The sequence below is a fragment of the Centruroides sculpturatus genome, unplaced genomic scaffold (assembly GCF_000671375.1).
Source record: "Centruroides sculpturatus isolate CEXI.00-Female unplaced genomic scaffold, Cexi_2.0 scaffold939, whole genome shotgun sequence".
NCBI classification, from domain to species: domain Eukaryota; kingdom Metazoa; phylum Arthropoda; class Arachnida; order Scorpiones; family Buthidae; genus Centruroides; species Centruroides sculpturatus.
The window spans coordinates 127,821-141,967 of NW_019385275.1; the positions used below are offsets into that span (position 1 = coordinate 127,821).

The 14,147-nt window shown below is 34.8% G+C and overlaps 1 protein-coding gene across 2 annotated transcripts in view; it reads left to right on the forward strand.

The window, feature by feature from the left end:
• The window catches only part of LOC111637052 (S-antigen protein-like), a 24,181-nt gene extending 12,534 nt beyond the window's left edge, over nt 1-11,647 (forward strand). Inside the window, exons 1-4 of one of the 2 annotated variants that reach the window (XR_002758630.1) lie at nt 3,214-3,355; nt 3,556-4,001; nt 6,536-6,571; nt 8,375-8,449. Coding sequence is in view for 1 of the 2 variants with exons in the window: in XM_023382456.1 (XP_023238224.1) it covers nt 3,304-3,355; nt 3,556-3,809; nt 10,937-11,101 (471 nt within the window). In the remaining variant the exon portion in view is untranslated. Of the gene's footprint in view, nt 1-3,166; nt 3,356-3,555; nt 4,002-6,535; nt 6,572-8,374; nt 8,450-10,936 lie in introns of those variants that run through there. The other variant, XM_023382456.1, reaches the window with a different exon arrangement.
• Nucleotides 11,648-14,147: the final 2,500 nt, after the last annotated feature.

A 14,147-nucleotide genomic window follows, 5' to 3' on the forward strand; every position in this document is an offset into this window, starting at 1 on the left:
GTGTACTCACATGCGGAAATTACCCTACAATTGAAACGCGCCATCTGCCAGCCGTAAATATAAACAAGCTACTACAGTAGGTAGGCCACGTGCCAGTAGTCGAAAATGGCGTCTACCGGGATTGCTTTGTTATATCAATTAAACTTTTTAAGTTTGCCTTCGATCTTATTGCAAATAAAAAAACCTGAAAAACGAATAATTTGGATAGGAAAAATATTCTAAATCGTCGAAAGTTAGGAATATCGAATACCTTAGTCGCCGAATTACGCTTACTCCATTCTCAATACTTTACGCAGTAAGTCTATTTGACATTAATATTTAAATCGGATAGTAATATAGCGTATAAATGAAATATATTAGCGTATTAGTGTACAAATAAAGCTTTTTAGCTTGCCGACCGCCATAGTTCGAACGCTATCGTCCCACGTGATCTTTATGACGACATCGCTAAACGGTCCTCCTATTGGTCTAATTTTTACCGTGCCGCTTTCCGTCGCGGCAAAAGTTGAAAATTTTCAACTTTTGAAGTCATTGAGAAGTCATTTTCTTTTCTCGATCGTTCCAGCATACGGATTTACACGTTAAATCAAACTGGTTAATTCGAATAAGGTTTTGATACAGTATTTTTATGCTATCCGAAATTTTAAATTTAAATAAAATAATTAACATTTATCAATCGAATAAACTAATCAAACTTTCTATGAAGCGCAGGAAACCTGCGCGACAAAAAATAAATATCCCGTCATGTGACTGCGTGCAAGGTTGTACAGTACGTATGTCAATTACAGTATCTTCGTCACGCACCAGGCAGCTTGTTGCGTGATCAAGATACTGTAACAGCTATTTGGACCTGCTTTTTCGAACGTTTGTTAAAATTTGGTTGCCAATGGATTTCTCCGAATAGCCTATGACTAGTCATAGGCCATAATTTGGTAAATTAAAAAATATTATAGTCCGATGCTATATAAAAATTTTATCTTTAGCGGCAAAATTTTAAAATAGAACATTGGTATGTTCTATTAGTAATGGTATGTTTGTGATAAAAAAAAATACACGTGTTCTAGGCGCTAAATGTCATAATTAAAAATTGTCGTCCGTCAGTCTGTCTTTCCGTAATCTCCAGTAGGAGTTAGGTAGATGAAAGTGAAGACCAGATAGAGAAAGATTACATAGAGTAAAAGCAGGTTGCCTCGATTAACTATATAAGAATTTCTGATACAAAACGGAAGTCACGTTATTTCAATTCAAATATTCCCCTCTGAAAAGAAGTTAGATAAATGACTGCCATGACTGTTTCTAACAGCAAAAGTATGACGTATAGGGGCATGGACAAAACTACTAATTTCAGGCCGAGGACATAAAATTTAATTAATTAAAAATATGATTAAAAATTGCAGCCCGGTATTGTGATGATGTCACAAACAGTAATATGGATTTTATCATTTACAAATCACTTGCTGTTACGGGGAAGCATTCCGCTTTACTCAAGTTATGTTATTAATTTCCAAAACGTCTTCCATTACCACATTAGACAGGTATCCGATTTATAATGGCGTTTTACACCTGAAATCTTTTCGTTCAGAGATTTATTTACCGTTTAGGTTTTTGTTTTATAGAAGGTTCGCTTTAGACAGGTTTCATTGCATAAACATACGCAGACAATTGTGAACTACATTTATCGCGTTTGTAAAGAATTCTTAATATATTAATCAATTTATTCGTTTTCTATAGATTTCGGCTGTATTAAAACGTGCAGAATACGTAATTACGCAGGCTGTTTTTTTTTCAAACTACGATGGTTCATAAAAAAACAAGTGTAAATAACAAAATGAATTTATTACCAAAAGTTAGGTACAAACGTGGTTATGTCTCGACATAATCACTGTGAAGATTGAGGCATTTGTCATATCTGTGGACTACCTTTTCCATCCCCATGCCATAGAATGTTGCCATCAATGACTAGAGATGGGCCTTAACGTTTTTTGAAGATCGTCATTAAGCCGGATGCACACATGCGGCGCGGCAAGGAAAAGCGGCAGAATGACGTCACTTTTTCTCGCCGCAGAAGTCGATTTTGTGCCGCTTTTCTCGTGCCACAAAAGTTGGTTGAATTCTATTTTTTGCGGCAACCGCCGCTAAGACGCGTTTCTATCAGCCAATAACAGTTTGTCTCGTAGTCACGTGAGAAAATACAATCACGTGGTGTTTTAATGGCGGAAAGTTCGAGGCGGTTAACCGAGATAACTAAAATCAGAATAAAGAGAAAAGGATAACAAATTTAAAGCAAATTCTACACAAATAATCATATATAATTTAATTCAAAGAACAAAACAACTGAATCTTACTCGAAATAGTATTCTTTATCGAGAGATCTTGATCCACAAATAAGTCTATTTTGTATACCAGTTCTTTTTCGATCCAAAAAAATATTACTAATTAAAATCTTCGACAAAATCTTTTAGCTAAATAAAGCGAGCCGTACAAAACAAAATTTGTAAACACGTGAATAGGGACAGTGTGTAAACACGTGGATATCGTTCGCCATCTTGAATACTGAACGCATGCGCCGAAATGTAAGCGGATTGCCGCTTGTGTGGTTGTGCTGCCGCGCGGCAAAGATGCGTTTGCGTCACCGCTTTTCCTTGCCGCGCCGCATGTGTGCATCCGGCTTTAGTCTCAAACCTCTGGCCTCCTAGCCACTTTTCCTGTTCAGGAAATAGGTGTGAAGACGCCCGGAACTATACGCTGGATGTTTAAAGATGGTGAAGACTACCATCCAGTTTAAAATTTTTTAATGCGTGAAGACTTCCATCTCTTTCTTGAATTGAAAACGTGGCTAGCAGGGCAGAGGTTTGAGACTAGTGAACTAATGACGATCTTCAAAACAACGTTGTTAAGGCCATCTCAATTTACTGGCGGTAACATTCTACGACAAGGGGATGGAAAAGCTCGTCCACAGCCTCAATCTTCACGGTGATTATGTCGAAATTAACCATAAGTATACCTAACTTTCGGTAATAAATTGATTTTATTATTTACACTTGTCTTTGTTTTATGGATCATCGGAACTTGAAAAAATCGCCCTCGTAGTATTCAGTTATTCCCACGGACAGCTTAACAAATAAATTCTCTCATTGGTTAAATCTATGGATGAATTTGTTTACAGAATGAAATAATTTAATTGCGAAGCTCCAATAAATGGGATTTTCGTAGATAAAACAAATAGAGGAACGTGGATTTATAAAATTCTGAAGCGTATAAATATTTCAATAGGTGAAGGATCAGAAGCTATCTTCGTTCAATATGAAGAAATTCGTACTTTGTCTGTGTTTGATTCTATTGATTGATGTCTTGAGTAAGTACTTTATCTTGCACTTATTTTACAATAATTTTTTTACTGTATTTGGATTATAAACATATTGATTAAACTGAAAAAATTTAATTAATTTTTTAAATAGGATTTTATATTACTGTTTATAAAATGAGGATTTTGATGTTATAACTGATTTTCTACAACATATAAAATTATGCTTAAGGCTAATATAATTATTTCAGTTACCGAAGGAAAAAATAGTGGTAGACCTCCCGGCGGTGGAGGTGGACCTCCCGGCGGTGAAGGTGGACCTCCCGGGGCTGAAGGTGGACTTCCCAGCGGTAAAGGTAGACCTCCCGGCGGTAGAGGTGGACCGCCTGGCGGTAAAGGTAGACCTCCCGGCGGTAGAGGTGGACCTCCCGGCGGTGAAGATGGACCTCCCGGGGCTGAAGATGGACCTCCCAGCGGTAAAGGTGGACCTCCCGAAGGTAAAGGTAAACCTCCCGGCGGTAGAGGTGGACCTCCTGGCGGTAAAGGTAGACCTCCCGGCGGTAGAGGTGGACCTCCCGGCGCTGAAGGAGGACCTCCCGGCGGTAAAGGTGGACCTCGCGATGGTAAAGGTGAACCTCCCGGAGGTGAAGGTGGACCTATCCACGATTGATCTTTCTGAGGTAGAGGTGGACTTGGGGTGAGTTTTTTATACCTCCTCGTAAACCCAGCGGAAGTGAAATCCGTTTAAAAATTCACGCTGAACGCTTTCTTATATTCCGGCTGGAGTGCGCACCGTTGCACAGCAAAACGGCCACTCGTAGTAGTAGTTTACGGTAAAAGGCAACACGGCGTTGGGCAGTTTTGTTATGGGATTCATTATGTGTTTTATGAATAAAAAGTTGTGAAAGTTATTTGTGAATTTGGTTGTGAAAGCGCAAGTTAAGTGCACACTAGGGTTTCTCCAACGGGATCCCGGCTGTTTTTTTAACTCGGGAATTTCTTCTCATCCTGGGATATCCCGCAAATTTATTAAAACTTCACTGTTTTCATAGCATACAAATAACACCTTATCCTTGCCGAGAAAGTATTTATTTCATAAAAACAAACGTTTTCAGCCTGATTCACAGGCCATCATCAGGTTGTGAACGAAATTAGAACTAAAGTATTCCAAAATAGAATATAAATTCAAAAAAATTAAATAATTAACGGAATAACATAAAATAAAATAAATTAAAACAAAACAAAAATTAATCATGTGAAAAATAATAAAATAACATTGTTTACTAACAATATCTCTAATAAAATTAAATTATTAATTTAATTAGTTGGAGTTCTTAGTAAATTTTTTAATAATCAATATGCAGCTATTTGTGACAAGTCTCTGAAAATTCTTTACTTGTCAGAACCTGTAATATCTGGAATAATTGTGCTTATGCTGTTTTAATTTTTAACCATGTCCAGTATCTTCAATAACTGCGTAACGCCAGGTTGTACAAATTGAGCAATGATACAAACGAGTACGAATTATGGAAGTATGAAGTTTTTCTTCATAAACCTGATTATTAAAGCCAAACGAACTGCCGAATTATCGGGCGATAATCTTGAAGTTCGCTATTAAAACAGTCGAAATAGACAAATCAAGAATACTAGACGGCAAAAGAAGTAGTGTAACGCATCCCGAAAATGAACTAGAAATCCTCCAGGATACAAGTGAAAAAAACATAACATCTGTCTTCTCTTAAATATATTAGACGATTCCACCCGCATCAATTGAATCGAAAAAAGGCATTTTCGGTAGCGGGACTTTTCTTTAGTAAAATAAAAATCAAATTGAGTGTTATTGACTATCTTTGCTTTTTAAAATCTTAATACAAAGTATTATTGTAAATTTTTTTAATATGTTTTATTTAAAACCAAAAATTACCTTCTAAGTTAAAAGTTTGATCTAAGTTCATTTTTTTCTTTAAATTTTCAACTCAATTCAAAGGCATTTTTATTGTAAGCAGTTTCCAACAACTTTTAATAATAAATTTTTTCTATTTCTGAAAATGTCTACGTAATTCAAAGGTAATTTTTAATACATCTTTTACACAGCATTATTAATATTATTATTTTGGACGTTGTGAGATGCGTTGAATTACTTAAGAATGAAAAATAATTATATCATTCGATTTTTAAAGATTTATTTTGTATCTTAAAAATAATTAATTATATCCCGGGAAACAATTCACTTTTTCTCGGAATCCCGGGACCAGGAAATCGGAAACCCTAGTGCACACGGTATGTAAGTGTCTTCTCGAATTTTTTCGAGGCTACTTTGAATGTTCTGTCGATAAGATAATCCATTTAGATAAGGTTAAATTTTTACAATTAAGACTCATCTTTTCTGTCTAAAAACGTATATTTTAAAATCGTAGATTCTTCTACCACGATATTATCGATAGTACAGGCGCCGTTATCTTTCTTTCTTTCTGTTTGTTAGTTTAGTTACGGCAACCCAACACTTAGGCGATCTGCCTAAGGAAATGCCTTCCGGGAGGTCTTTTTAAGGGTAACTAGCCCATATTCAGGCGTTACAGACGTGGAGACAACCCGAAAAACTCCACATGGCCAGCCCGTCCTGGCGAGGCGCGAACCCACAACCAAACTCCCAGTACTTAGGGAACGGAACCACTCAGAGATTGGTGATCCCTTTCTTTCTCCGTCGTTCCTAAATGGCCACAAAAAATAGCGCATTCCCGTAGTAGCCAAGTCGCAGATCGACTGCCATCAACAAATTCACCTTTTGTTGCTTGTAATGTCAAAAATGGTATAGTAACGAGTTTTGGTACTAATTTATTCTCACGGAAATGCCTTCTGAATTTCCTGAAATGTTTCAATACCAAATTAGGTTAAACTTGGACTGCTAAATATCTCTCTAGACAGCGTTGAATATGGTATTTCAATTACGATCTCTCAATAAATTTTTAATACGTTTATAAAATGGAGCAAACAATCGAAATTTTATTAAAAAATAAGAATAGCGAATGTACTACGATCCTTAATTACTTATCATTAGTTACGTATTAAATGTTATATTTTCTATATAAAATTTAAATTTACTGGGATAAGAAAAAAAATTTTGATTTATTTAATTTTCAATTCTTTTTATAATTGGAGATATTTTAATATTAGTTTAAATAATTCAATGTGAAACGATTTTTGTAATGAATTATCATTTTTTTATTACAGTAAGGAAGAGAAGAATAAAATATTGAAGCAGAAAACGTATGCATCTTTTACTTCCTATCTTTAATTAAGTTTATTTTCATTATTTATAATATAAATATGTTAATATTCGCAAATTTCTTCTATTATTGCATGTTTAAATATCCATAGAAAATTCATGTACCGTAATTCCAGTCAGCAAGTAATTTGCTAACTTGAATTCAGCAGAATTTCATTATGGTTTCGCTTTTCAACTGAATGGTCGTCTTTACTTAACAAAATGGCCAACAAAAGACAATAATCTATATCGAAAGTTGTGACAGATCGTCGAAGTATCCTCACTCATTTTATACAACTTTATGTTGTTCCAGGGCACAACTAACTCATAATAGCTCGTGTTTAATTCTGTGAAACGACAAAGATACGAACTACTGACTATTTCCGGTTACAATAATTATAAAATATTTTGTAATTATTGTACATCTAATGTTTATTGTAATGTTGACGATAGTTATCATAGTTTTTGTTTTCTTGTTGTTGTTGTAGATTGCTATAATTATATACAGAGTGCCTGTACATTAGAGCACTTGGGGGACGTATTCTCCTTTGTCATGCTGTTGCTTTTTTTCTTAATCTCCAACGAACTCTAAGGTTTCATTTTGTTTTAAAATTAGTTACTCATTTTTATCACGGAAAACGTTCACTGATGAGCAAATTAAAATTAAAATATTTGTTAATGACTGAAACTTTGTTCTTGCGGGGTCGTGATTGTTCGGTCGAGTACCGAGGTATCACTGTATCTGATTAATGTGATTTTGATATAAGTGGTTACGTGGTAGCACCGTGGAATTAATTAACTGCGTTAATCAAAGGATATATATATATATATACGTACTGTACAATGCCTTTTCTTACAGCTTGTACCCCGTTTTTTATAGTTTGCGGGGCGCCACTGAATGTACGTAATCCAATTGAAAACGGCCAGTAAGAGTTAATTAAATTCGCTGGGAGTATAATAAGCCTGGTTCATTAGTTCTAGTTAATTATGTTTTTTGTAAAACTTCTTTACATTGTTTAACTTAAATCGAAGGTAAAAAACTGCTATTGATCAAACAGCTTAAACTAAGAGGTAATACAGATACAAAGATTTGTTAATACAGAGGTTGCGGCCGAAGTTTTCATTTCTCAAACGTGAACACCGAACGTCGAGCGCCACTATCTTGTAAGCGGCACTCACGTTTGACGTTTACGTTTGAGAGACGAAAACTTCGGCCGCAACCTCTCTAATGTCGTGTCAGTTCTAAAACTTTATTTGTACTCATTTTCATGAAATTAGTCTTACAAATATTACTCTTAACTATCGACTACAGACAGCCATTTTATTAAGCAAAGTCATCCAGTTGTTAAACTAAATTTATCGCTAGAAAAGCAAGCAAAACAATTAGTAACCGGAAACACTCACTAATTAGAAAAGTCAGCAACGACGACATCATTTTCATAAGCAACTGTTTAACTGAAAGGTTTGTTTAGCATCGTCTACTAACAAGTAAACCTTTTAATTTGCTTACCACAGCTGTTCGCGAACTGGAAGCACTCATCTGATATAAGAAAATAGTGATTCGCTTCACAATATCTTCAAAAAAAAAAAAAATTGAGATTTTTGTTAAGAGCCTCATAATATTTAAATTAGTTATTTATATATATACATATATTTTTTTTTCGGGAATAGAAAACATTATAAATTTCTATTTACAACACTTTCCGATTTATAGATTATATAGATTATATTTATAAGTCTTCAGTTTTAATATGCACTAAAAAGAAACTACTAAAATATTTAATCAATATTTTTATGTATTTCAGATGAAGCAAAATACGGCGTGGTAGATTCTTAATTTTCTCCTTATTTTGATGATCAATAAAAACGAAAATTAAAACTAATCAGTATAATGTTTCTGTCGATTAAACTGTTTTATATTCCACAATAATTTCCAATAATATATGCACATATTAATTAAATTCACTACACGCGTGAGCACTGAGAATCTTTATGACCATAATGAATTTGGCAAGGACATTGCGAATTGGATTAACAATTGGGCAGTAAGATACTTTTTCTACATCCAATCAGAATTGGATGTAGAAAAAGAAATTGTCGAATATTTTCGTTTATTTAATGCGTGCGCTAAGAATAGTTTGCCTTCGGTAAAACATATTTTTATTAATTTGCTTCAAAAAATGGACTATGATATTTATTATCAAAAATATGAAATTTAAGATTGAAAGTTTTTTTATCTGAATGAAAACTAATTTTCTTTTTTATATAAACTAATAACTAGAAATAAAAAATTTAGCAATGAGTTGCGTAATTTTCCTGGCTGTTATGAGATTTTATTACAAAACTAAGTTTTACATTGTTAGTCGCAATAAATAAAATTGTGCGTGGTACTTTCAAAATTAAGCATTTTGCCATTTTCTATTAATTACTAGCAGATGAGCCCGGCGTTGCTGGAGCAAAAAATAACAACACCAAAGATTAAGATTAGAACTACGAAATAATCTAACAGTTATTTTGTACTTTTAACCCTTCTATTATATTACATTATAATATTTGATTTATATATAACCACAAAAATTGTCTTACGTAAGGGTTTATCACGTTTTAAAAATTTTTAAAATTGTGTATAGTAGAAAAAGAATTTTTACAATGTTAGATCGGTCACTCTGTGTGATAAATCCTTACGTAAGATAACCTTTGTAGTTAAATAAATCAAATACTAGACTATAACGAACATTAAAATGAAAACCATATAAAACATATCATATTTCAGCCTACCATTATCACGTTTATCGCGGTACTTGAATGGTACGAAATGGTTCAATTTTATTGATCAAGTAGACACAAATTGAAACTATGTATTAAATTTTTTCAGATGTCATATTTTTTCCTAATATCAACTCTAAGAAACTACCATTCACAGGTTAACATTAAACAGTAATCCGCCAACCAATCAGATTTCGCTGAAAACGGACCAAATATTTAAACTCGGCACCCTCGAAAATCACTTAAAACACATTTTATGCTCTCCAGTAATCTTATATTACGTAATTTCTTATTCGAATGCCATCATATCGCTGGTCCGATAGAAAGAAGGAGTGTCGCGGAAAGATATAATACGACCAAAAGTAGTCGTTGTTAAGCATCCTCTCTTCCGGGAGGATGCTTAACAACAACTACTAAATACTAGTCTACTGTTAATATTTGAAAAGTAATTCGTTTTAGACAGGTTATGATAACCCCACACGTGATCGAAGATGCTAATCTTAATCATCTGATATCTTATTTAGATATTTTAATTATAGAAAAATTTGAAAAACTTGTAGACCTATAAATTCCAACTGTCGGTCCCTTCCTTAAACTGGAGAAAGGAGTTAGATAGATGAATGTCGAGACCAGATATGGAAAGAATAGGGCAGAAGGGCCAGCTTAACTATATACGAACTTTCCGTTTGGAACGAAAGTAACATTACCTTAATTAAAAATTTTTCCTCCGAATGGAATTAGCTAGATGACCGACACGAATCTATTGGTACAGGAAAAGTACAACGTACAGGACAAAACACTACCCCATGCAGACTAATGCTATGTGCTATCTGGCACTTGCACTTACTGACATGTTTTCTTTGTCTATTTTTGACGGGCAAATGCAACGGTTCTTCCATTTTCCACAATTATTAACACCTTAGTACTTCTTAGAAGGATTTTAACTTCAATATTCTGGTTCATAACACCACAAATATCAAAATGTAGTTTTCGTTGTAAATATTTTCACAAGTGGAAACCAAAGCTTTCACAAACAAATGATAACTACGAGAACATGGTCACAATGCCTGGCCGCAATTCTTAATCATATTTTGAAATCATTTAATTCAAAATAACTCAAGTTAGTAGTGGCTTGCTCCTGTACATCACACTTTTTCGTTAACAATAGAGTCGTGCCAATCATCTGTTAACTGCTTTGAATTGAAAAAAAAAAAAACGTGACTTTCGGTTTAAATCGGAAGATCATATATAGTTAATTGGGGCCTCCCGTCCCTAAAGTTTCTACACATCTGGTCTCGGATTTCATATAACTCCGTTCTCGAGGTTAAGACATACGGACGGACGACAGTGGGAGTTTATGGGTCTACAATTACAAAATTTGCAAATAAATGTAGCATTCCTCCGAAAGCAAAATTGTCGCGTTATAAGTAAAATAAAATTCTTAGCCGTCAGGAAACAAAATATCATGGCACGAGAGATACGAGCGAAAGTTTCAAAGTCGGATCAACACTTGCAGAACAAGTCGAACGGCGGTGTCAAATTGATTAAGCGATCAAATTAAGAATTTAGGGGAGAGATCCTTTAAAAAGTCAGAAATTCANAAACCTCCCGGCGGTAGAGGTGGACCTCCTGGCGGTAAAGGTAGACCTCCCGGCGGTAGAGGTGGACCTCCCGGCGCTGAAGGAGGACCTCCCGGCGGTAAAGGTGGACCTCGCGATGGTAAAGGTGAACCTCCCGGAGGTGAAGGTGGACCTATCCACGATTGATCTTTCTGAGGTAGAGGTGGACTTGGGGTGAGTTTTTTATACCTCCTCGTAAACCCAGCGGAAGTGAAATCCGTTTAAAAATTCACGCTGAACGCTTTCTTATATTCCGGCTGGAGTGCGCACCGTTGCACAGCAAAACGGCCACTCGTAGTAGTAGTTTACGGTAAAAGGCAACACGGCGTTGGGCAGTTTTGTTATGGGATTCATTATGTGTTTTATGAATAAAAAGTTGTGAAAGTTATTTGTGAATTTGGTTGTGAAAGCGCAAGTTAAGTGCACACTAGGGTTTCTCCAACGGGATCCCGGCTGTTTTTTTAACTCGGGAATTTCTTCTCATCCTGGGATATCCCGCAAATTTATTAAAACTTCACTGTTTTCATAGCATACAAATAACACCTTATCCTTGCCGAGAAAGTATTTATTTCATAAAAACAAACGTTTTCAGCCTGATTCACAGGCCATCATCAGGTTGTGAACGAAATTAGAACTAAAGTATTCCAAAATAGAATATAAATTCAAAAAAATTAAATAATTAACGGAATAACATAAAATAAAATAAATTAAAACAAAACAAAAATTAATCATGTGAAAAATAATAANATCGGAGTCTGGAACTAGAAGAATTATTAATGAACAATAAACTTGATATGGGAGTTTTATATACTAAGAATGAATATATTTTTAATGATATTAATAATAATTACAAATTGTTCTATGAAAGTGATATTGGAGTAATAATAAAATATCTTACAAGCGTAGATAAATTTCTTTTCTGTCATTAAATTATATTACGAATCTTGTTTTCCCCGAAATAAAAAATTGAATATTTCGATCCCGGCTTGCACAGAGCGGCAGGTTGTCACCTTAATATATTTTTTCGTATATAATCGGTTATCCAAAACATCGATTTTCCGAACAACCCGTCCCCAATTGATTCGGATAAACGACGTTCTAATGTAGTTATACTTAGCTTTGTAAAGGGTGGTTATTTATTTATTTATGCTATTTTATTTTATTTTTACTATTACTTATTTATTGTATTTATTTATTTTTCATATACACAATTGTTCTAAATCTTTAAATTTAAAATGAAACTTATTCGAAAAACGTTTCGTTCCATTTTGGAACGGTAATCGTAGACCTGAGGATGGCCTATAATAAATAGATTTAAAACATTTGTGAAATAAAATAATTTAATGCTCGGCCAAAATTCAGGTGTGTTAATATAATTATTAGTACTTCAGTTATTCCCACGGACAGCTTAACAAATAAATTCTCTCATTGGTTAAATCTATGGATGAATTTGTTTACAGAATGAAATAATTTAATCGCGAAGCTCCAATAAATGGGATTTTCGTAGATAAAACAAATAGAGGAACGTAGATTTATAAAATTCCGAAGCGTATAAATATTTCAATCGGTGAAGGATCAGAAGCTATCTTCGTTCAACATGAAGAAATTCGTACTCTGTCTGTGTTTGATTGTGTTGATTGATCTCTTGAGTAAGTAAGCCTACTTTATGTTTCGTTTATTTTAGTATAATTTTTTCTTTGGATTATAAACATATTGATTAAACTGGACAATTCAATTACAGTCGACCTCCCTATGACACTTTTATAATTCCGTTTTATATGAATTCCATGTTGTACGAGTCACTTAGATTTTACAAATACATGAGCTGTTCACAACCCGGCACACGTATTTGTAAAATCTATGTGACTCGTATAACATGGAATTCATATAAAACGGAATTATCAACAGTGTTATAGGGTCGACAGTGTCGACTGTAATTTTTTTAAATAGGATTTTGTATTGCTGTTCAGAAAATGAGGATTTTTAAGATGTTATAACATTCGCTACAATATATAAAATTATATTTAAGGCTACTATTATTAATTTTTCAGTTACTCAAGTAGACGGAGAGGAAAATACTGATGTAGCTGTTTCCGGTAAAGGTGGATCTAGAGGCAAAGGCAGCAAAGGTGGATCTAGAGGCGGTGAACGTAGAGGTGGACGTGGCGAAAAAGGTAGAGGTGGCGAAAAAGGTAGACGTGGCGGAAAAGGTGGACAAGGCGGCGGTGAATACGGCAGCAGTGGAAGTGAAGGTGACAACAGTAAAGCCTGGTACCCACATGCGGCAACGGACGACGGAAATCGTTGACGGAAACGGTTGCCGTTCCGTCTTCTTTCCGTGTCTTGTGTACTCACATGCGGAAATCACCCTACAATTGAAACGCGCCATCTGCCAGCCGTAAATATAAACAAGCTACTACAGTAGGTAGGCCACGTGCCTAGTAGTCGAAAATCGCGTCTACCGGGATTGCTTTGTTATATCAATTAAACTTTTTAAGTTTGCCTTCGATCTTATTGCAAATAAAAAAACCTGAAAAACGAATAATTTGGATAGGAAAAATATTCTAAATCGTCGAAAGTTAGGAATATCGAATACCTTAGTCGCCGAATTACGCTTACTCCATTCTCAATACTTTTCTCAGTAAGTCTATTTGACATTAATATTTAAATCGGATAGTAATATAGCGTATAAATGAAATATATTAGCGTATTAGTGTACAAATAAAGCTTTTTAGCTTGCCGACCGCCATAGTTCGAACGCTATCGTCCCACGTGATCTTTATGACGACATCGCTAAACGGTCCTCCTATTGGTCTAATTTTTACCGTGCCGCTTTCCGTCGCGGCAAAAGTTGAAAATTTTCAACTTCGTATTCCGTCGACGTCGACGGCAAAAGTGACGTCATTTTGCCGTTCCGTCGTCCGTTGCCGCATGTGGGTACCAGGATTAACTGTGTCCACGGTAGAGAAAAGAAAGTAAGATGCTGCGAAGATGCAAACAAGTGTGACGTCTCAGTCGAAAATATACCTATAGTCATCAAAAAGACGGGAGCAATAATTTTGTTCTAAATATTTTAAATGTTATTCAAATCGATCGATGGATCGATTTGCCGAGTAGACGGTCGGTTAACCGATGCGACGGTTAATCGAGGGTCGTATAATCGATGCTCTACTGTAGATGCTGTTTGTTTGAT